We start from the raw sequence: 23,628 nt of genomic DNA on the forward strand, positions 1-23,628 counted from the left end.
CGCATGGCCTAAAAAAAAAAAGGGGGCATTCATGAAATATTCCAGTACTTTGATGGTGCACCAGGGAATCCTAGCCTTTCCTAAGAGTAGATCTCTTTGTTCCCCCCCAAATATCTTAAGTGAGAATTACTTCCACTATACCAAGATCATCAATTTTTCATGGGTGAGCCCTTATGCCAAGGAGTACATTCAATATGACAGTGAAAGAAATTTACCATGGATACTTCAGCTACAGCAATGGGTACCTCCAAAGATTCCCTCCGGTATTCAAGGGTCAGCATTTTGCCATTGACACCCCCTATAAAATGAGTACAGGAAATGATATGACAAAAGTTATCTCAAACATCAGTTCCATAATTTTGCTATGGATCCACCCCATATGCTAAGAATTACGTGCATCATGTCACAGTCTTCGGCCAGGTGTGGTGGCTTTTGTTCTGTGTCCCTGCCGCTGTATATGACTGGGCTAGTGGCTTTCTCAGTTAAAAAGTTTGAATCCCTACAGCCAATGATGGTGTCTTAATAGAAGCATTTCAGGGCCTTCAATTTTCCATAGGTAAGGCCTCCCACCCAATTCTATTAGTGCCTTTGTCCACAAGGCAAGAATAACCTCTATTATGCCAGACCAGCAGGACACTTCCACACTTTACACTCATACACTAACACACACATTCTCTCACACACATTCTCACTATATCTCTTGCACTTTTTCGTACATATGTATTCTGTCACACTCACAGAAACTCTGCCACTCACACTTCCATTAGTCAATCTACTTTTAGTGTGTTAGAAAAGCTTGCCCTGCTGCTTCTGCTATACCTGTCTTACCTTTTAGTGACGCTTAATAAAAACACATTCTCTATTTAAAAATAAAAATATATTGCCTTGTCAATGTTAGTTACAAGTATGATGTGAATGAAAAGTACACTTTCTTAAAATAGCTGTACGGGGCTTATATTTGGTTTCACGTGTGGATCAATCAGTTGCATATAGGAAATTAACTAATTCATATTCTAAAGTGTAATATGACAGCATCCAACTGATCTTATGAAATGCTTGACTTCTGCAGCAACCATGGATTTTTTACTGTAGCACTATGCATTTTTTTTTTGTAAATATTTTTATTTTTATATATGAACAAAGCAATTTGGACAGTCTTGCACAAATCTGTTTACATCACATAAGCGTGCTTCATCGGACATAGCAGTTGCATTGAATTTAGACCGATAAATATAAAACAGAATACTTTTAACATAGCATTGCCCCACCCCGCATTACGGCCGTATTGGATTAGTCTAAGTCTTCCTCCACCCCAACGGCACGTGGTGGCTTACAAATGTTACCCCGAAACTTGTTCCAAGCCCCCCAGATTTTATCCCACTTCCCCGAGCAGCCACTGTGGATGTAGACAGCTTTTTCTGCCACCATCGCCTCGTCCATGTCTCTACACCACTTATTAAGCGTCGGCGATACAGCCGAACCCCACAGCATGGCGATGTTGCGCTTCGCTATCAACATGCCCAACATCACCCAGTCTTGTTGTCGGTGGTTAAGGTCATTAGGTTCCCACACATTAAGTAAACAGCGGCGAGGCTCCGGCAGCAAGGAGATGTCCATTGTCTGGGAAATCGTGTGCATCACTGCTGTCCAGTATGATGTCATGTGTCTGCAGTCCCAGATGGTGTGGAAGAATGTTCCCTCCTCCCCACAGTTACGCCGGCAGAATTTGTGCGTAGCTTTCCCTATTTTATATAGGGTCGTCCTAGTATAATACGTACGATGCAGTACTTTAAGTTGGACCAGCTTCAACCTGGAGGGAATAGCAGGTTCTCGCGGTGAGGAGAGGGCCTCCTGCCATTCAGAATCTTCAAAGGAGCCCACCTCCACAGACCAGTTCTGTTTCAATGTGGACGTCGCGTCTGGGAGGTTAATAATGAGTTTCCTGTAAGTGAAGGAAGTGGCCTTGTCCTGCATGTGTTCTGTCAGGAGTCTATCCTCGAGGAGAGATGACTCCTGCAAGATGGTGCCTGTCGGTATAGTCGACTGCAGTGCATGCTTAATTTGTAAGTATCTAAACCTCTCCGTCTGCGACATCTCATACCGTGTTTGAAGGTGGGCAAACTCCACCACCTTACCCTTCTTCCAGAGATCACCCACCACCGATATATCTATGGCGTCCCAAGCCTGGAACCCCTTACTATTACGGAGGAAGCCCAGTTGGTAGGAGTCCCACAGTGGTGTCATTTAGGTGATGGTTCCCAGGCATTTAAGACGTCTGTTGGCTTTGTACCATAACTGCACGGAATGCTGTGTCGGACCTATCAAGTCTGGGGGGGGGGGGGCGGCGGCAGTAAAGATTATGAAGCAGTCCCTTGCCCTCCAAAGAGTGTCTGTCAGCGTGGTATGCCGGTTCGGTTTGTGGGGCGTGCAGCCAGAAGTTAATCTGCTTAAGATGTGCCGCCCAATAATATAGTTCAATATTTGGGAGCGCTATCCCCCCATCATACCAGCTTCTAATTAACTTGTCTTGCGCAATTTGGGGTGGCCTCCCGCCCCACAGCAGATGGGATACTGTTGCTGCTATTGCTTTGAAATACGCTACAGGGACCATTCATGGGGTGTTTTCAAGCACATACAGAAAGCGCGGACGCGCCATCATTTTATATAGCGCCACCTTGCCCAAAAGTGTGAGAGGGAGAGTCTGCCACACCTTGACATCGCGTTTAAACCTCTCCAGGAGGGGGCGGAGATTTAGAGTGTTGGGGTCTGGTGTAATGAAGATACCCAGATATTTGAATGCTGTCGTTGAGGTCCTCAGGGGGCAGCTCAGGGGTAAGACAGGTGGGGGGCCCAAGAGAACATAGAGGATGAACTTAGTCCAGTTGATCTTGTAACCAGACACTCTACCGAACTTCTCACAGACATTTAATAACTCGAGAATAGATTTTTTGGGGGAGGTGAGGTATAGAAGGATATCATCCGCGTATCGGGATATGCGATCCTCTCATACATCGGTCCAACGGAGCCCTTTGATAGAGGGCTCCCATCTAATCCAGATCGCGAGTGGCTCTAAGGTCAGTGCAAATAGCAACGGGGACAGTGGGCACCCCTGTCTCGTGCCTCGGCCAAGAGAAAAGTCTTGTGAAATGTGTCCATTGGCGGCGACATGCGCCAGGGGTTTAGTATACAACAATCTAATCCAGGCACAAAATTTGGGGCCAAACCCCATGTGCAGGAGTACTGCGAATAAGTAGGGCCATTCTACTGTATTGAACGCCATAGTAGCGTCTAGTGAGAGGACAACTGCAGGTTCCTTGATATTTGTGGCGCGCGCCAGGACCGCGTGGAGCCGGCGGAGGTTAAGGGCCGTGCTCCGATGTGGCATGAACCCAGACTGGTCCAGGTGGACCAGTGACGCGAGGTGTGGGGTCAGTCGCAACGCCAGCAATTTGGCCGGTATCTTAGGCTCCGCATTTATGAGAGAAATCGGACGGTAGGAGGCACAGTCTGTCTTTCATCTTCCTGGCTTGTGAATTGCGACAATCGTGGCTAGTCGCTGATCCCTCTGCAGCTCCCCTTTCTCAAGGCTGTCGGATAACATTCTCAGGAAAAACGGGGCCGTCGTTTGCACCGTTCTCTTATGCAGTTCAACTGGGAGCCCGTTTGGTCCCAGCGCCCTGCCAGACGCAAGTGCGTAGGTAGCTGCCTGTACCTCGCCAGTGGTAATGTCCGCCTCCAACAGAAGCGTTGCCTCTGGGGAGAGTTTAGGTATTGTGAGATCCTTAATATAGTCATATTCCTCTACAATCGTATAGGATGCCCGGGGAGCATAAATTTATTCAAAGTGGTCAGCTAAGACATTGACTATATCATCAGGGTCAGAGACCATGGAGCCTTTAGGTGATTTTAGTTGCGCAATGACTTTATTCGCTCTTTCCTTTCTATCTAGCCAAGCCAGTATTTTCCCCGCCTTGTCTCCCAACTCGTACACCCTATGCCGAGTGGCTCGGATCGGAGTGTGTGCCATTTCTCTTTGGAGGGTCAGAACTTCAGTTTGTTTAAGTCGAACCGCACGGGCGGTTCCTAGAGAAGGGCGGGCCTCCTGCTCCGCAGTGGCCAAGGTCAGTTCAGTCTCAAGTCTGTCCAAGTCTGCCCACCGCTCCTGTTTATGACCTGTGATGGAGGCCATTGCCTGTCCTTGAAGGACCGCTTTATATGCCTCCCAGAGCACACTGGGTGAGTCCACCGAGTCCTGATTTTCTTGAAAGAATTGGTTGGTAGTAAGTGTGAGTGTCGACATGATAGGTGCCACCTGGAGGAAACCAGCGTGAATCGGGAACATAAGTCTCCTACAGGTCTGGTGGTAGGTATATTTTAACATAATTGGGGAGTGGTCTGATATGCCCCTAGGGCGTATAGTGACCTCCTCTATACCCTGTAGGGCAGAGGTATTCAAACTTTTTCAGGTTGAGCCCCCCCAGCTGAATACCCCCAATGGTGGGCCCCCCCACCACCCGACCGAAACCTCGGGAATCCGGCACACCACATGATCGACTGCAACGCGCACACCACAGGCCATATCCGGCAAACAATGCTCAACACAACAAGAGTGCCTAGCAAACTGCAGGCCTGTGAGTGGGTGTGGCGAAACGACAGAGGCGTACCACACAGCTCAAAACACAATCCTCCAAGGCAAAGGAAGTCATCACAACCCTCCCCATCCATCATGTACACCTTGTCATCCACCAACTCCCCCACCATTCATTCCTTCCCTCCATCTGTGCCCCATCCACATCCAAACCCCTTCAACCACTTGCAAACCCATCCACCATCCATCCCTCCATCCATCATCTCACCCATCCATCCCTCCATCCACCCCCTCACCCATCCATCCATCCATCATCCATCCATCCCTTCACCCAATCCATCCCCTCACCAATCCATCCACTCTTCCACCCATCCATCCACCCACTCATCCATCCAACCACTCACCCCTTCACCCAAGCTATCCTCCCACTCATCCGTCCACTCCTCCATTCATTCATCCATCCACTCTTCCACCCATCCATCCACTCCTCCACCCATCCATCCACACACTCATCCATCCAACCACCCACCCTCTCACCCATCCAGCCATCCCCCCACCCACTCATCCATCCACCCAGTCACTCATCCGTCCACCTACTCAACCCCCCACTCATCCATCCACCCACCCATCCATCCCTCCCGCTCTCCACCCTCCCCCCACTCATGCATGCACTCTCTGACCCATCCATCTCCATGCTCCTCTCCTCACCCATCTATGCACACACCTGCCCATCCACTCTGCCAATCATTCATCCATGTCCTCACTCATCCATCCATCCTCCTCTCTCCATTCCCCCCTCACCCAGCCACCCATCCCTCCATCCACCCTTCACCCATCCACCCACTCATCCATCCACTCATCCACTCATGAATCCATCCATTGACCTCACCCACCCCTTCACTCCTCCATCCATCCCCCCGTCCATCCACCCTCCTCAATCACCCATCCATCCCCACATCCACCCCTTCACTCATCCATCCATCCAATCATTCACCCCTTCACCCATCAATACATCAATCCATCCATCCATCACCTCTCTCATCCATCCACTCACCGACTCGTCCACCATCCACCCCCCCATCGATCCATCCACCATTTCACTGATCCATCCATCCCTCCACCCATCCATCTACCCGTCCAACCATACACACATCCATCCACTCCCATCCATCCCTCCACTCATGCATCCATCCTCTCTCCCACCATCCATCCACCCCTTCACCCATCCATCCATCCCCTCACTCATCCATCCACCCCCCCCACCCATACATCCACCATGTCACCCATCACTCCACCCATACATCCACCACTCCACCCATACATCTATTCACCCACATGGCAACATAACGGACGTCTGGTGGCCGGCTCCACCCGACATCCCTCGCTCTCCCTCTGTCTCCCTCGCTCTCTCTCACTCTGCCTCCCTCGCTCTCCCTCTGTCTCCCTCGCTCTCCCTCTGTCTCCCTCGCTCTCCCTCTGTCTGTCTCCCTCCCTCGCTCTCCCTCTGTCTGCCTGTCTCCCTCCCTCGCTCTCCCTCTGTCTGCCTGTCTCCCTCCCTCGCTCTCCCTCTGTCTGCATGTCTCCCTCCCTCACTCTCCCTCGCTCTTCCTGTCTGCCTCAGTCTCCCTCGCGCTGCCTCCCTCGCTCTTCCTGTCTGCCTCAGTCTCCCTCGCGCTGCCTCCCTCGCTCTCGCTCTGTCTGCCTCTGTCTCCCTCCCTCGCTCCCCCTCTGTCTGCCTGTCTCCCTCCCTCGCTCTCCCTCTGTCTATCTGTCTCTGTCTCCTTCCTCCCTCCCTCTCCCTCTTCATCTCACCATGCCTGTGTGTTCCCAGGCTGACACAGCTTCTGGGCACACACACACTCAGCCAGCCAGCCGCACCCGAGCACTTCCCACCTCTTTAAGAGACCATTTGCATGCTAATGAGCTTTGTTCAGCTCTTAGGCCCCTGCAGCCCCACTCTGACAGAAATCGCCCGCCCCCACAGAGAGTCTCTACATCGCGCTGCCACAGGGACAAAGGAACGGGCACAAAGGGAAGATCGGAGTGGAGCGCGCGCCCCCCTTGGGATGGTGCCGCGCCCCCCCAGGGGGGCGCGCCCCACAGTTTGAAGAACCCTGCTGTAGGGCATCCGCGGATGTCAGGAAATATTCAATGCGAGTGAGGAAGTTGTGTACTGAGGAGTAAAAAGTGACACATGTCTCATTCGGGTGCTTGAATCTCCAACTATCTGTAAGTCCCAGGGCGTCTACAAGACCAAGCAGACGGCTCCCACCCTGCGTGTCCTGTCTAACAGGGAATCTGTCCTGTGTGCCGTCAAGTATATCATTAAAGTCGCCCCCTATCAGAAGTGTCGCTACCGGTAGTGTCAACAGAAATGCCGTGAGAGCTGCATGGGCTTGTGTGTGGAGTGAAGGCGGCACATAGACAGAGACAAGATTAAGTAACCGTCCTTCCCATTGACAGGTCAGGGCCGCGAAGCGGCCCTGATCATCAACTCGTGTTTGCTGCACCACCAGTGGGAAGTTTTTTCTAATAAGTATCCCCGTGCCTCTGGAGCCCGAGGAGAATTCTGCGTGGGGTATCATCTTATACCCCCATCGATCCATAGCTCGGACCGCGGATCCCACCAGGTGTGTTTCCTGCAAAAAGACTACTGCGGGACCGCAGCGTTTCAGATATTGCAGTACCAGACCCCTCTTCACCTTGTCCCCTAGCCCACGGACATTCCAGGTCAGTAGAGTGAGGGTGGTCAGTGGAGCCTTCGGCTCTTGCGAAGCGGTGTTAGCCATTAGCAAAGGTGAGGTGTGTCAAACATCTAGAGTTACATTTGTCCCGTAAAGCAAGATTAGCGTACCACATTGCTGTCCTATCCAGATTGCATTCAACAAAACCAAAAAAGAGAACCAAATATGTAATAAAATCAACATAAGTGAGCATATCAGTTACCTTCCCAACCCCAGTCCCACCCACCCTCCCTCCCTGCTTAGCGAACCTAGAACTGCCCGCCACCCCAACTTAGCAGAGTGCTCCTTCCCTCCCATTGCTGCAATACTTGCGTGTCGGGGGAGAGAGCCCTACGAGGCATCAGCCTTTTGGAGTCCCCCAGGCTCGCCCCAGTCCAAGAACACAAGTCGGCTCGAGCGTAAATGTCCATATTTCCGCATCCGGTACAAAGAATTGTCAGCAGCATGGCCAATGTCATTCCTCCTCAAGGGGTAATTCGCGGTGGGCCTCGGGGTTACCAGAGCCCTCGTCATCTGGGTTATCTTCTCCCTCTCGGCGGCGGTGTGATCTTGGTTTTTGGCCCGTTCTGTTCACTGGACACCATCCCTCCAGCCAGTCGTGTGTCGCCTCTGGTGAGTCGAAGAACCAGGTCTGCCCTTCAGCTACCACCCGTAGTCTTGCGGGGAAGAGCATGGAATACTGTAACTCCCGAGCCCGGAGTAGTTTCTTAACTTCGAAGAAGCTGCGACGTCTCCTTGAAACGATCGCCGCGTAATCCGGGAAGAAGGAAAGGACCGAATTCAGTATCCGGATAGGGGGGAGACCCTCCCCGCCTGCAGAATTGCATCTCTGTCCCTGAAGTTAAAAAGGCGGGCCAGGACCGGTCTTGGGTGGCCCCCGGCTTCGGCCTTCCACCAGGCACTCTGAGGGCGTTCGACTGAGAAGAAATGCGAGAGTCCCTTAGGCTGTAATCTGGTTTTTATCAGTTCCTCCACATACAAATCCATTGCCTGGGCCCCCTCCGTCCCCGGAATACCTATAATCCATACGTTGTTGCGCTAGCGCGCCCTTCTTGTTCGTCCAGTTTTTCCGCTAGCGTCTTGTTTTCCTTTTCCAGGCGGGTCATCGATATTAGGAGTTCTGACGTGTCCTGAACCAGGGATTTTGCCACTATCTCCACTTCTTTCACCCTATCCGCCATTTTGTGGAAGTCTGCCCGCAGCAGAGAGACGTCCGTGGAGATTGTTCCGACTGTCATCTGTACATTCGCTAGGGCCTTCATGATATTCTCCAGCGTGACCTTTTTCCCTCCATCGCCCTCCTGCTTTTTGCCGTGAAGTGGCGACGTGCTTGACCCTTTTTCGTAAGCGTATTTGTCCAGCTTGACCTGAACAGTCTGATTTCTGGGCCCTCTGCCCGCCATGTTAACATGGATTGTAGGACGCTCAACAGATGTAAATGGAGGTGATCCACAAGTTGAACTGATAGTATCAGGGCACTATATTTGGTGCAAGAGGGTCCGGAATGGCGAAAGTCACTGTGTGGTGGAGGGTGGGGGGGGGGGGGGGGGAGGGGAGAGAGAGATTGGGCAAGTGTGTAGGTGCCGCTTCGTAACACCAAGGGTCCTGCAGGCTGTCACACTCCAGGCCAGTATCCAGTCCCACATCCCCCGGAGGCAAAGTATGTCCGGCTGCGTCAGCAATGCTTGGCAGGTGCACCCCCGCACCTCAGTACCCCCATTAGTCCAGCGTGGGACTCAACGCTGCTCAGGGGTTGTATCTCAGGGCCTGTATCGCCGTATGTAAACGAACGTTGTGGGTCCCACTCGTTGAGCAGGTGTGGTTTAGAGGACAAGGGTCAGCGCAGCCCAAAGCAACAGAAACGGGTCCCGGAGAGGCCGGCCCGTAGCCGCTACAGGCAAAGTGAGGGGATAGAGAGGATGCGGGAGACTCCAAGGTGTCGCCGTCTCTCACCCTGCTCCATCCGCCTTGGTGTCGTCAGGCTCACACCGGAGCAGGAGACTGGAGCCGGTCAAAGCAGCAGCACCTCTGAAGAATCTGGCACAAGGAGCAAGGTCTCCACCTCCAGGATTAGGGCAAACACTGTAGGAGGCAGCGACGGGGGCGGAATCACCATTTATATGCCCTGGGCGTGTGGCGATGTTGAGTTCTGCGCCTCCGAATGCCGGCCGCCGCTGTCACTTTAGTCCCCGGTCTTGTAGGCCCTGCTAGCCGCGTGGATTCGGGCAGCTCTAACTACTGATGGCGGTGACGGAGTTTGATCGGATTATATCCGATATGTGCCGCTTGCGTTCCGACGCCGGGGGAGCCCTTCAGTGGACTCCAGGTCTTCGGATTAGTGGACGGATTTCAAAATTAGGGCTGAAATGGCCTCGGAGCACCGGGACTAGGTGGCCATTTCCCTCGGCCGGTAGCCACGCCCGCCCACTATGCATTTTTGAGACCCAACTTACAATGCTAAAAACATAAGAAAATTACAAATTCCGCAGTGAAGCATTGTGGTGAAAGGAGAGCCAGAAATTGCTGAAGGTGTTTCACGATCCTCAATCTATCACCATACCCCAAAACCCCAGCCCTAGTCTCCCTCATCCCACATTCTTAGTCCACTCTCCCCTCTTGCACCAGCACCTTTGTTGCAGATGGATTTAAGTAGGCGTAAATCACCACAGGATATGACCCATTTTTTATTATTTGTAACTATTGCGAGGAGAATTTTTATAATACCTGTTTTAAAACAAGCTAATTTTATTCAAGTGCGCCTCTTTTATCTTTTTAGTTATGCTCTTGGGGTCCACTTTATGGCATGTTCTTAGCATTTTAAAGGTCGCAATCAGGCTTCGATCAAGCTGTGATTAGTATTTCATGTATGATGTCAGCCAGATAATGGGTCTTTTGTTAACCTAGTGACATGGGCCTCTTTTGAGAATGTATTTTATCATTAATTAATCTGTACAGGAGCTTTTAACCTATTGTACTTTGGACTTTATAGTTTTTAATATAAAAACTTAATAAAGTTGATTTGATTTGATGTCATGGGTCCCCCTCTACTCCTCTCCTCTTTCATGCTACTAACCTTTGGCCTCACCTGTCCTTGTCCTAGTCCCCACCCTGTTTACCTGTGAATTTCCCGCGTCATTTGAGAGCTAGCTATTTTTTCTGATGCGCGATGGAGCTACCTGGTTTAGCTATAGGGGAGACAGGTCGGGGATTTCCTCCTTAGACGTCACCTACCCAGTCGGTCTATAGCCAGACTTCCTTTCGTCTCTCCTTGTTGTCTCTTCCCCTATCCTCCCTTTCTCACCTTCCCTGTTCCCTCCCCTCTACGCTCCAGTTATTTTGCCCTCCATGTTATTTAAATGTTTCCCATTGAGACTTAGCTATTTGGCCAAAGCCCGGTGGAGCTACCTGATAGCTATAGAGGAGATGGGTTTTGGGACTTCCCCCTCGACCGTCACCTACCCAGCCTGTCTTTGGGCAGACTTTCCTTCGTCTTTCTGCCGTATATCCCTCCCATCCTGTTCTTCTGCAGACCTCTTCGGTCGACACGTGAGACCAAACTACTTTATCTGATGCCCGATGGAGCTACCTGGTTTAGCTATAGGGGAGATGGACCGTGGATTCCCTCCTTGGTCGTCACCTACCCAGTCGGTCTTTAGACAGACTTCCTCTTGTCTCTACGGTTGTCTCTTCCCTCATCCTCACTTTCTCACCTCCCTTACCCCCCTTTTTTTCGCTCTTCTTTCTCTCCTCTCCTAATGTATTGCTGACTGTTTGATGTAATGTGTAATTGTTGATCTTTTTCTGTTATACTGTTAAACCACATTGTTGCACTTCTTTTCGTCCCTCCTCTCTTCTCCTCCCGCATCCTCCCTCTATTTATGTCTCTCCTTCTCCCATCTCTCAATGTATTGAGACTGAACTTTTTTGTCTGATGCCCGATGGAGCTACCTGGTTTAGCTATAGGGGAGATGGGCCGTGGATTCCCTCCTTGGTCATCACCTACCCAGTCGGTCTTTAGACAGACTTCTTTTCATCTCTCCGTATTGTCTCTTCCCTTATCCTCCCTTTCTCACCTCCCCTGCCCCCTCCACTACTTTTCTCTCTTCTTTCTCTCCTCTCCTAATTGTATTGCCTATTTTTTTGGGGATTTATTGTGTAATTGTAGAACTTTTTCTGTTACATCGTTGATTTTCTGTTATATTGTTGATTCTCATGTAAGGCGCTCTGATACCTCCGGGTCTAGCCAGCGCTATATAAAACTCTTTAAATAAATAAATAAATGTAGAACTACGAAAAGAGCATGTATTCTGTGGGTGCCTCTAGAAATATGTGTATATTTTTGAAAGTTGTCATTTTTGAATGTGCTAAGTAAGTGTTGCTTGATGGTGACTAGTGTGAGTGAGTGCAGCGTGATAGGTGCTATTGTACGGTGAAAAACATGCCGATGTGAGTGGGGTGAGAGGAGTGCATGCAGAGTGAGGAGTCCGTGCAGGACTGTGCAAGCCATGTAAATGCAGGGTGAGTGGTGCGATTGTGTGTGGTGCAGGGTAAGCGGCGAGAGTGAAGGGTGATCTTTGAGTGTGACTGGTGAGTGTATGGTGAGAGGAGTTAATGCAGTGCTGTGCTTTTTTGCCTGGTGTGCACGTGTGTGAAGGGTGAGCTGTGTTAGTGACAGAAGTCCCTATGTGAGTGTACAGTAAGCTGTGTGACAGTGTGGGAGTAGGGTGAGAGGGCTGACTGCCAGTTGAGTTGTGTGACAAATGAATTTGGGTGTGGGTGAAAGTGCAGAGTGGGAGGAACGCCACTATCTTTCTGTGAATATTAAAAACGCTTTACTACCTCCTTAATGTTACCCCCCACTAAAACCCTGAAAACCCTTTACTCCCCTTTGCAGCTACCTATCCCTGAATCCTAAATATCTCTTATTACCCATCTGTGAACTCTGAAAACCCTTTACTACCCCATTCAGGGCCTCTGCCTGCTGAAAGCAGATGGAGCCTAATGGTGAAATAGTGGGACAAATTGGCAGAGGATGTGGCGTTCGGCGCAGAGCTGCTGACTTTGGAACTACGAACCAGGTCCGAGTCTTTGTGTATACTCCACATCCTGTGATTTTGGACAAATTATTCCATCTCCCTTTCTTTCGTTGTTACCTCCTCCAGAAGAACAATTTTTATGGGGTTTCCATGTTTTCACTTGCTAAACCTTTTGTATTTACCTCACCTGGTCGTAGATTGTGGTTACATGTTTTCAGCAGGTGTTTTTAAGGAGCCCCACATGGATCTGTGGCACAATATTACCGCCCCCCAAAAAATTCCTTTGGTGATTCATAAGCAAGATTAATAGTCTTAGTTCACACTGCCCCCCCCACAATCGCTTCCTATCCTTGGAGTATTTTTATATATGGTAATCTCTTTTCTTTCCAGGTTGGGATAAACATTCATATGGTTACCATGGTGATGACGGGCACTCCTTCTGTTCCTCTGGAACTGGTCAGCCTTATGGCCCCACTTTCACCACTGGTGATGTGATTGGCTGTTGCGTGAACCTTATCAACAACACCTGCTTTTATACGAAGAATGGCCATAGCTTAGGTATGTAAACATTTCTCATTTGCTTTAAGACAAAATCTGTAAAACTATTTGAAAGTGTCCGTGTTTTACCTCTCATACTTTAACTTCTGGTTTAACATTATAATAGCCGCCCTATCTCTAATCCTTCCCTTGATTTTCTCATACTGTTTTCTGTTTGAATCCTTGCTCATTTCTTCTAACCCTTTGAAATGTTGCTGCTCTTAATCCAACCTCCTGATCTCTCCTACTTTCTCTAATCTCTTAAAATCCAAAGGTTTCTAGGCAGTACTGTAGCGAGTTTGTTCTAAGTGTTTTGTATGTCTGCTTTAAAAAGTTGTCTGTTTAGCGTTTGTCTTCCATAGAGTCACTTATAATGCATTGCAGGTCAGAGATAGTAACCCTTTTTGTGACATTTCGGGGAAGGTTGAATCGCTCACAAAATGACTCGAGGCACCGACAGGCAATGTGAATATACCTCTCCTCATAAGGACTATCTACCCGGAGCATCCACAATAGACTAAGGAGCTGATCCAGCGCTGCTCTAAACCAAACCTCCAAACCATCACTATATATCCTAGGAGCTATCACACTTTACTCGTCGGTGGGGCCCATAACACCGTGAGTCACTCATTCACACAAATCACCCTGCTCCCTAGATCAGTGAAAAACCAGAGGATGAGTCGCAGGAATAGCAGAGTATCCTACTTCATCTATTTAATCTAAATTCTATACATTATATAAATCTGCAGTTTATTAGATTTTACCATGGTTTAAAAAAAACATTAAGACACCCCACTGCTTTTGGTCAACGGAACAGCTAGTAAAAGTTAGCTAATGGACAACAAGACCAGCTTAATTCTCCATTTATTTAATTTTTATTTAAAGATTTAATCTCCTAGCATGACCTCATTTATTTAACCTTTTAAGTTCTAATACCATTAAACATTTTATAAATTCACCTTAAGAAAAAGAAGTTTAAATTCAAACAGTTTACATTTATTAGCAGAATTGATCAGAAAAATAAGTCAGACATGTTACCAATCTTCTCAGCAATGAGAATCGGGGTTAAAGCAGAAGAGTTCCCCAAAACAGCCTCTCTATTCTTTCTCGATGTTGACCTCCCATCAGGACTCTCTCCCCATCAAAAGTTAAAGTCAAGAAAATTTCAAAGTCTTTCCACCAAGGAAAAATCAATCAGTCCGACAGCATGTCGTGGTGCGAAAAATAATTCGAAAGCATGCTTTTTTCTCTCCTCCAAACTACCTCTTTTATACCCTTTTCCCCTAGCTATCTATCTAAAATGTGAAACATTTAGGGTCCACATTCAATTCTCATTGGTCCATTCAAGGGGTGGATGATGATAACCTCATCTCCTCATTGTCCATATTTCCGCTCCATACACAATAAGGTTCCGATTGTTCATTATTACACTCCTTCACCCTTGTCCTTTAACGTGTCTCTTTCGTTTAATTTCCCAGGCTCATGACACAGACCTCTTTAACTTAGCACCATTCTACTCTTCAGACCACACTGACCTTTACACCAGCCGCTCAGGCACAGGCTGCTTGCACATCTCTCTAGCACAGTTGCGCATGCGTGGAAAGACACTCATTTGGAGTCTCGCAAACTCTCCATGTTTTACTAGGCCGCATGGGCCATAACGGGAACTATTATAGAAACCAAAAAAATTAAACTTTAGATTTTGAAGTAAAACCCTTCTGTTTACCTCCCTCCATTATATATTCACCTTGTTATTGGTTACCTAGCTGTAAAACCACAATTATGCATTGTTTTCTTACCATTCTTCATCATTTCTGCCACGATTATACATTTAGGAAGCATTCATGCATAGCCTTTCATTAGATTATAGCATTTCTGCACTATATTAGTAAGACGATTTTACATAATTAATGGATCACGGGTTGCTACACAAGCATATTAGTTTCCGACGTGTATTTGTGTGTGTGCTTTGTATTCTACGTTAGTTGAATTTAAAACCACACGATTAATACATATTACAGTTATGGGAAGGCAACGTCACGAGGGGTATACAAAACATTTTGTTTTCACCCTCGCTCCATCAACTCCCCCCTTTGGTGATTGATCCCCAAATAACACCCAAAATGTTCATATAACACCCAAAATGTTCATAACATTTTCAAAACCTAGTTCAGATTATTTTTAATTAGTATTGGTTATACTCTAGTATCTTCTATTTTCTTTCTGTCTTGATAAAGTTTCTTTTTAAACTCTTCCATTTCAATGTCCCCCTTTTCACGTTCTCTTTCTTGTCTTTCTTCAAATTCCTTTTTATAGACTTTTTATGGTTTCTTCCTTTTTTAAGTATACAACCTAATCTTAGGGCTACAAATATCACTATTATTAGGGTTACTGGAATTAATAATTTCCCTATTATTGATCTACCTATTTCATAAAACCATTTCTTAACAGGTGAAAAACTTCTACCAAGTTTCTCAAGAACATCATCCACTTCAAGTGGTATACTTTCTTTATGCAATTCTGTAAGGTTTGTAATATATCTTTCAGTGTTTTGACTTTTATCAGGAATATAGGTACAGCAGTGCTGTACCTACAGAATTCCACATACTCCTCCCTCTTATGCCAAAATTATATTAAGAGCAAGTCAGTTTTGCATCACCATAGCTCTCATAACCACCACTTCTGCGTTTACCATTAAAAATCCCCTTGCAGTATCTGTTGATAAACGATCTACTATTGTTGACAACTTCCGAATTCTGTTTGCATTAAAAGATATACCCACTGCTGGCATCAATGCTCCAAAAATATCACCTATTATTTCTATCACACTCTCCCTTCTTCTACGACTTAAAGGTTTACCTATTTTATGAATTCCATTAGTTCCCATATCTACATGGAACATTTTAGGAAAGACCAGGCCTACATAGCAGGACTCATACCAATGAACAGGCAATCTGTAATAAGCTTTGTTCCCACATAAAAAGTATATGCCAGGGAAAACTAGATCACCTCCTCCTTTAAATCCCCAACCCCATTTTATAATATGTGTATCTTCACATTGACTCGCTCCCACAAAATAATTATCATTCACAGTGTTGTCTCTTCGTATACATAGTTTCTCTAATAGTGGTGTATCTATATTTATAGCCACATTCACATTATGTCCCTCTATATTATCATCCTCAAATGTCCACCTTGTATATTTAGATTTCTTTGCTTTTTCTTATCTTATATTGGTTTCTCCTTTCCTCTACCATGTCCAAAAAGCCTTTCTCCTCATTTCTCATTTTACAAGTCAAATTATGTTTGAACGCATAGTCATGGGTCAGTTCTTGTGTTTCCAAAAAATATTCTCCAAAAACTTTTGCAGCTTTGATTTGATTCAATTCAGCCACAACTTTCAATTTCGCAAAAACATCATCAGAATTTGAATAATAATACTCTAATTTACCTGTTTTATAAAACAAACTAGCTAACACACTACATGTAACCCCATATGTTAATGGAAGGTGGTGATATGTTGCACCCTCTGATACAGATGCTAGTAATTTCACACAGACATAACACTGGCGTCCATAGTTCTCACATATTCAGATAATAACTTTGAAAATATTTTCTTGGAATAGTCACTTATTGAATTATCTTGATGTACTTCAGGTTTATACATATGTATTATTTAACCCTTTGACTCATAGGCCTTTTCTCTCATACGCCTTTGCTTTTTCAAAATTAGGCCTAACAGGAATCACAGTAGTAATATCAACCATACCAACATAAATAACCCTGTACATATTAACCCTATTCTACACCATTTTCTAAGACTAGTGCATTTCGATCTTGTTACATCATTAGTAGCCATTTTATTTCTTTTTTTTACACTGCATTTTCCACAATCTTTTCTGTCTTTATATTGTCTCTTTCAAATCTTTTTGCACTTAAAAGTGTCCTTATCATCAATAAAATCAACAATCTTGGTCCTTCACCTTTCTCTCTCTTTGGTTTCCCAGTTTAGGTACTCTTTTTTCTCTCTTTTAAGTTTCAGTTCACTCACTTTCTTTTTCTCCACTTTGATAATTAAAATTTTCTTGACTGCGATTTACTTCCCTTATTGGAGGCAACGCGATGTATGACCATTCAGGTGACTTGTATTTTTGATTTGGTCTTCTTACTCTTTTTGGCATTTGCACAATCTCTATCTTTTCACCCAACAACTCCTTTTGCATGGTTACAAAATTTATCGGCACACTGTATTTGCACTTTTATACAACTAAAACCAGTTAGTAACCACTTAAAACATTTCCATTTGTCTGTTTTGCTAAAACCAAAGTGATATTTTCCTCAAACTTACAAGTATTCTGTATTTCCAGTAGACATCGCTTAGCTCTTCTCTTACCTCGCGCAGGTGCCTCTCCACGAGCTCGCCAGCTCAAAGAGATGGCCAGCACTAATCTGCACCCACCTGGTGAAACACTCAAGAGACTTTCCAAGTGTACTTGCTTGGCGAACTGAACTGCATCTACCATGATGCCTAGGGGCGACTCTGCTGGGAGGTGAAGTAGTGAGCTCCCACACCAGTTTTTTGTTTAAAGGCTCCCTCGAGCCGCTTTGAGCTGACGAGCCTGCTCAGCAACCCCAAATAATTTTGCCTAATCTCTGCTGATGACGGATAATAATCCAGAAACACGTAAAAAACAGAGATGGCCAGCACTAATCTGCACCCACCTGGTGAAACACTCAAGAGACTTGCCAAGTGTACTCGCTTGGCGAACTGAACTGCATCTACCATGATGCCTAGGGGCGACTGCTGGGAGGTGAAGCAGTGTGCTCCCACACCAGTTTTTTTTTGTTGATTTTTTTACACTCCCAAACAGGTTCTTGTGAGCTTTATTTCTTATTACAGCAACCATGGCAAATTCTTTGACGCTTTTGCGTTTCGGGCTCTCCAGCCCTTGATCACAGACCAGCGTGACAGGTCAATCAAAGCCATGGAACAAACATTACCTCATTAAATACTGATACCACCCACAGGTGGGCCTCCAGGAAGCTCCAGTGCATGCTAGTGGTTGAAGTCCACGTAAAAACATTTAATTACATCAGTGGGTTAGTCACGTCACTTACAAGTGTTCAGTCCCAGTAACTTACACCTCCTATTTGGACACAGATAATCATGGATCTCAATTGTCTGACCATACCTTGTTTGAGCTTGAGTAATTATTCCACCCCTCCCTCTTTGCAAGGCAGTGAATCCTTTGGGAGTATGGTGCCCTGCAGCAGAATTCCCATATCCTACCCAGCGGAGTCAAAATACCTGGCCTACCTTGACACATCCTTTTCTTCTGTAGGGGCCAACTCTTCTTTTCTTATCTGGGCAGAAAATGAGATAGCAGGTTGCTGTATTTATTGCACATTAAAGTTCTATAAAACACAAATAATGTATTTTTCTTTGACTACATAGTTTTCAAAAATTGCTTATTGTTTTCATGTTTCTCCCCACAGGTATAGCGTTCACAGACCTTCCTGTAAGTATAATCAATTGGCATTGTTGAAAGTACAAAACTAGTTTACATTTGTGTGTAGAGAATATTTTTAGACTAAAAAGATTACTGTGCCGCAGACTAGGAGGAGTGACTGCCAGCTCCAAATAACATTTGAAAGTTGGAAGAAGGTTGGGTTATTTTTGAGTAGTGGTTAAATCCTAACGTTAATGGTATGTATGGTTCTCATGCTTCTGAGCTTTAAATCTATCAGCCCTAAGACATTGCTCTATCCTGTTCCACACTGGACTAATTACACCTTTGTCTTATCCGACGACTTGATAAGCTTCTCCTTCTAATTTTCTTGAAGGCAGAGCTCTTCTGTCCACCTATGACTGTCTGTACTAGTGCACTCTGTTAGCAATGCTTCATCCTCTTTCTTCTCAAATCTTGATTGAGTTTCATTGTTGGAATCCTAGGCTTGTTGAAGAAGCTGAACTCATAATTTTCTTGCAGTCAAATCTGTACCCAACAGTTGGCCTTCAGACTCCAGGTGAGATTGTAGACGCCAACTTTGGACAACAGCCATTTGTGTTTGATATTGACGACTACATGAGAGAGTGGAAGGTGAAGATTCAAAGCACGATAAAACAGTTTCCTGTTGGTGACCGGCTCGGCGAATGGCATTCTATGCTGCAGAAGTAAGTAGACATACCAAGCTTCTCCTCCTTTACAAGTGTTTCTTTCATGCTTATTTGATATCAGTTTGCTAATGCCAGATGCTGTAACCTTGCTAAAATGTGTTCAAGTTGAACACCCCTTTCGTTTCACTGATGGACCCGTAATACATAATTAGATGAATTTGCCCTTCATCCTGGTCTGCACGACCAAGCTGTTCCAGTGTTGTGACTCTGCACAGCCCTACAAAAGTACTGTTATCTGTAGAATCTAATACTCCAGGACTGGAATCTTTAAGTTGTAAGTTCTGCCAAAGAATCTCATCCTCATATGCTCTTCCAAGCATTCTACTACTTAGGCCAACATACACAGAAGCATGTGCTTCGTAACCTTGTTTCTTATTCCCATAATGTAGGCCCAGCCTACTGTTTTTTTTTTTTTAAAAACCTTTATTTGACATTTTCAACCAGATACAGACACGGGCCTACAACCCCCAGGGCTGGCCGCTAAACAATTGCAACACAATACTACGATCAAAACTTCAGACCCAGCCTCCCGGGGAGCATAGTCGCTACATCCACAATGCGCACTGGTTGGAAGACATATCAAATTGGGAACAGGATACATAAGGTTTCATTTTATAATATAAAATAGAAGGATCAGGTGCCATACATTATCTCAAGCTATGAAGGGGGGGCAAGCGAAATAGCAATGTGTCCACAGTTAAGTCGTTTTCATGTAAATCAGTGGCGTTAAAGCAGACGACACCCGGATAAACAAGCGTACTATTACGGTTCGCGCCAACATTTATGCCCGCCCCGTGGCCCCAAAACATCGCGAGAGTTGAGGCACAGATGTGAAAGCGGAGATGGACCAAACAATGAACCCACTACACTGACCCGGAAAAAGAGAAAAGAAAAGGCCAAAGAAAGAGAAAAAGAGAAAAAAGGCCATAGAAACAAAGAAAAACAAAACTCCCAGCCCCCCACCCTGCACCCCTGCAGATGACTACGGCCTACCCCCCTAGCAGCGTGCCTGTCGCCCAAGAACCGAAACCCGAAATATAGAAGGAACAGGGAAAAAAAGGATAAAGCAAGTAAACCCCACCCGAAGAGGGGAAATGGAGGAGGGCTATATTCAACGCACTCCCGGTCTCTCGCCCCCGTCCTAACCAACCCCGCCCCGGACTCCGTTAATTCAATAAAACAATCCCGTTAACCATAGTAGCACAATGAACAACCCAGACAACAATCTCAGCCCTGGCCACGTCGATTAAATTCGCTGAGTCCGTCAGGGGAAGAAAGTCCCGTCCTCAAAATGTCAAAAGGTACACAGAAGTTGGCAGAACAAGGGTCCACAGATGAAAAAAGAACGGCAAGTCCCAAAGTAGTCGGCTGGTACCAACGATGCCCCTCCCCGTCTCCGAAGCCAGGCTTTATCCCATCCGCCATCTTGATAGACCGACTGGGGAGGGGGGGCCGACACAGTCCAAAACAGTTCACAGTACCGATTAAAAGAATCCGAAGTGGGGACAGCATGTAAATGTTCCGACAGTTGCAAAACCGGGGATTCCAACGGATTAAATGAGTCACCAAACACAGTACTTTCGGGTAGCTCCACTGCGATAGGGGCAAATACAGCTTCCAGCGCCGGGTCTAAGTACGCCACCGGGGCGTCAATCGAAAGGCGAGCTGGCCGCCGGGTCTCGGGCGTCAAGCCAGGATCCGGTCTCAGTCCTATGATTCCATCCGCCGCCAACAACAGGCTGCAGGTCTGGGCTTCAACAGTCTCTTGTAGTGCCACAAGGGCCTCCAGCACCGTCCGCAATGACGGGCCACTTTGAGCCTGCTCAGTCAGCCTCCATTCTTCCTCAGGCATGGTGTTCCCCACGGAGAGGCGCCTTCTCCGGGGAAAGATTAGGCGGAGCAGGAATGAGCCATGAGGGACAGATGGTTAGCGTGCAGTAGCGTGCGGGGAGATTCCAACCCAAGGGGCACCGGCGATATGAATGCCGGACCCCTGGACCGGGACTCCCGCAACACAGCACCGTGCGTCACTTGTCACCTCACCTCCTATAGAACACCAGGCAGCAGATGTTAGCAGGACAATCCCAAAATTCCAAATGTTCCAGAGACCGGACCCAACCGCATTCAACAGTCCGTTGTTGTTCAACTCGTACCCGGCTAGGCCAGCACTCGAGACCCCGGCTTCTCGGCTGGGTTAGGCCTCAAATCGGTCCTCGACGTTACTCCGCTCCACGATGTCAGAGAAACTCCGGAATCACATCATCGAAGTGCAAATCGGGTCACACACACGGATCCGGGGCAGGAAATCAGGATAGGTGACAGGATAGTAGAGCGTAGGACGGAGGTCAGCGGAGCCGGGAGACTATGCGGCCATCTTGGTTGGTGTTGTAGCTCCTCCCCCCCAGCCTACTGTTAAGACGTTCTATAAAACATTTGCTTGAACCAAGACCTCTCTCCCTCTATGCTCCCAAAGCTCAAACCAAACAAGTTCTAGTTTCTTTTGGAAGTGGACTTATCATCAAAACGCTCTATAGTGGTTCCTCGGATGGGGTGGATTGCACTCATCGAAATGACACACTTTGGGATTCCAGCATGAGTTGCTAGTCCAGGTCGTGGTTCTTGAATGCATCTGATTGGTTAAGCTTTGGGGTGGATTTGGCCATAGACTGGATAATTATTATATTGTATAGTCTATAGGTCCATTTCAGCTTATTGAGCATCTCTTTACCCTGTTTCTAGCTAACTGCTAGGAAAGTGTTCATAGCAAATTATCTACAGTGGAACTTGAAACTAGGCCTGCTGACACAAATATTAAAGGAGTTTGTAATCACCACCAATGGTTCTCCATGTTTCAAGACTACCTTGTCCTCTTCCGATATCACCTTGAGCACCCTTAGGGCCTTAGTTTTTAGTATCTAGAGATTTGTGATTGTCAACGAGGATTAGTTGTTTGGCACACTTTAAAAGGATGTTCTGGTATCTGATTCATCTTGGTCCCCCTTGACCTGCCCCTTTAGCTGCTCAAATAATCCTGCAAACTTCACCTTCTCACAAACTAGATTAGGATGTGTAGACCTCCTTAATGAAGATCCTCACTACATATTGGAATTCACATTGCTTGTTGATGTTGACCACCAGTCCAACAAAAGTATTCATTTCGGTCTATAAATAGATAATTGCCCTAGCAGCAGTAGTTTGTTTAGATGCTTTGTGTCTTGCCAGTCAGCTGATAAGCATTTACATTCAATGGACTTTAGATGTTGTTTGAGAAGACCGTTCTTTTGGCTGTTGTAGACCTACGCCTCAGAAGTCTAGACTCTGGTCTTTCTTTCCAATAACTGAATTAATTAATCGTCATGTTCTGAATTGTGAGTGTTTAAATCTGGCTTTGATTGCTGGTGCTGTACATTGTTGTTTGTAGTCAAAAACCTTCCTAGCCTTATTTACTTGCCCATTTCATAATTGTCTGGATGGCTGGTGTATAGAGGAGTAAGGTGCAAAGAAGGTCTTGGTTCTGTTTCGCAGGTTACTCCCTATGTCTGTAGTGATGCAGCAACATTTCATCAGGAGTTAATCTATTCAAGATTTCACTGTTGCTCCAGATAATTTTGTTAAGTTGCGATGGGTGTTTCATATCACATGTAAGTACATGATGCTCAACTGCAATTAAATTAGATTGTAATACTTTGTCATGTTAAGGAAATTAAATCCCAATGGCCATTTTTCGAAGAGGATATAGACATTCCTTTACAACCTCTCAAGAATAAGAAAAAGGACATTGCTATTTAGTCCTATACCTGCCTCCCCGAACCTACCAGCACCACCCCCAGCAGCCACTCCACCACTTGATTCACCACAAGTTTCTGAAGCAGGCAATATGTCCCCTCATTCACCCATCATAAATGAGGATTTTAACACACAAGAGGACACACATTCTGGGGATGCTTGGGATGGCCATGACAAAGAGCCACAAGTGAAAACCTTTATCCCACAGGTCCATCGCCACCGGATGATGTCTCTACATATCAAGATCTAATGGCCAGAGCTGCAGCTTTGTGCCTCTAGATAAAGACCCTATAGAAGATCACTGCACCAAGAGGGGTCACAATATTTACCACTCCTTAAAGAAATGCTATGTCATGTTTAAGGACCCTATAAAAGCACAAATCATAAAACCACGAGTGGACAAGAAAGAGATAGCTGCACCATCTGATCCTATGTAAATTAGGGGGAAATTAACCCGTTAGGTGCTTCTGCCGGCCGTTGGATGTCGCGCGAGCTACCTCCCTGGTGCTGCGCACGTCCAACGCGGCCCCACCTGTTTCTTCGAAAGTTCAGCACTGGCACTTAAGCAGTTAAGACGTTAACATGGGACTCACTGGTGGTGGCTAATGCACACAAAAGAGCAAACTCCAAAACAACTGTGGACCCACATTTCCACCCAGAAAAGTAGTCAAAGCTAATTGACGCCTCGGGTAAAAGGATAGGAGCACAATCTGCTAATCAATGGTGTATTGTCAACAGCCAAGCTCTTTTAGCTTGTTA

The 23,628-nt window shown here is 46.5% G+C and overlaps 1 protein-coding gene across 1 annotated transcript in view; it reads left to right on the forward strand.

Moving 5' to 3' along the window:
* Positions 1-23,628, forward strand: part of RANBP10 (RAN binding protein 10) — a 652,739-nt gene that overhangs the window by 334,083 nt on the left and 295,028 nt on the right. The window contains exons 4-6 of the mRNA XM_086945263.1: positions 12,759-12,926; positions 18,402-18,424; positions 18,896-19,080. Coding sequence (XP_086801389.1) covers positions 12,759-12,926; positions 18,402-18,424; positions 18,896-19,080 — 376 coding nt within the window. The remainder of the gene's footprint in view (positions 1-12,758; positions 12,927-18,401; positions 18,425-18,895; positions 19,081-23,628) is intronic.

The sequence above is a fragment of the Lissotriton vulgaris genome, chromosome 12 (assembly GCF_964263255.1).
Source record: "Lissotriton vulgaris chromosome 12, aLisVul1.2, whole genome shotgun sequence".
In the NCBI taxonomy this organism is placed as follows: Eukaryota; Metazoa; Chordata; class Amphibia; order Caudata; family Salamandridae; genus Lissotriton; species Lissotriton vulgaris.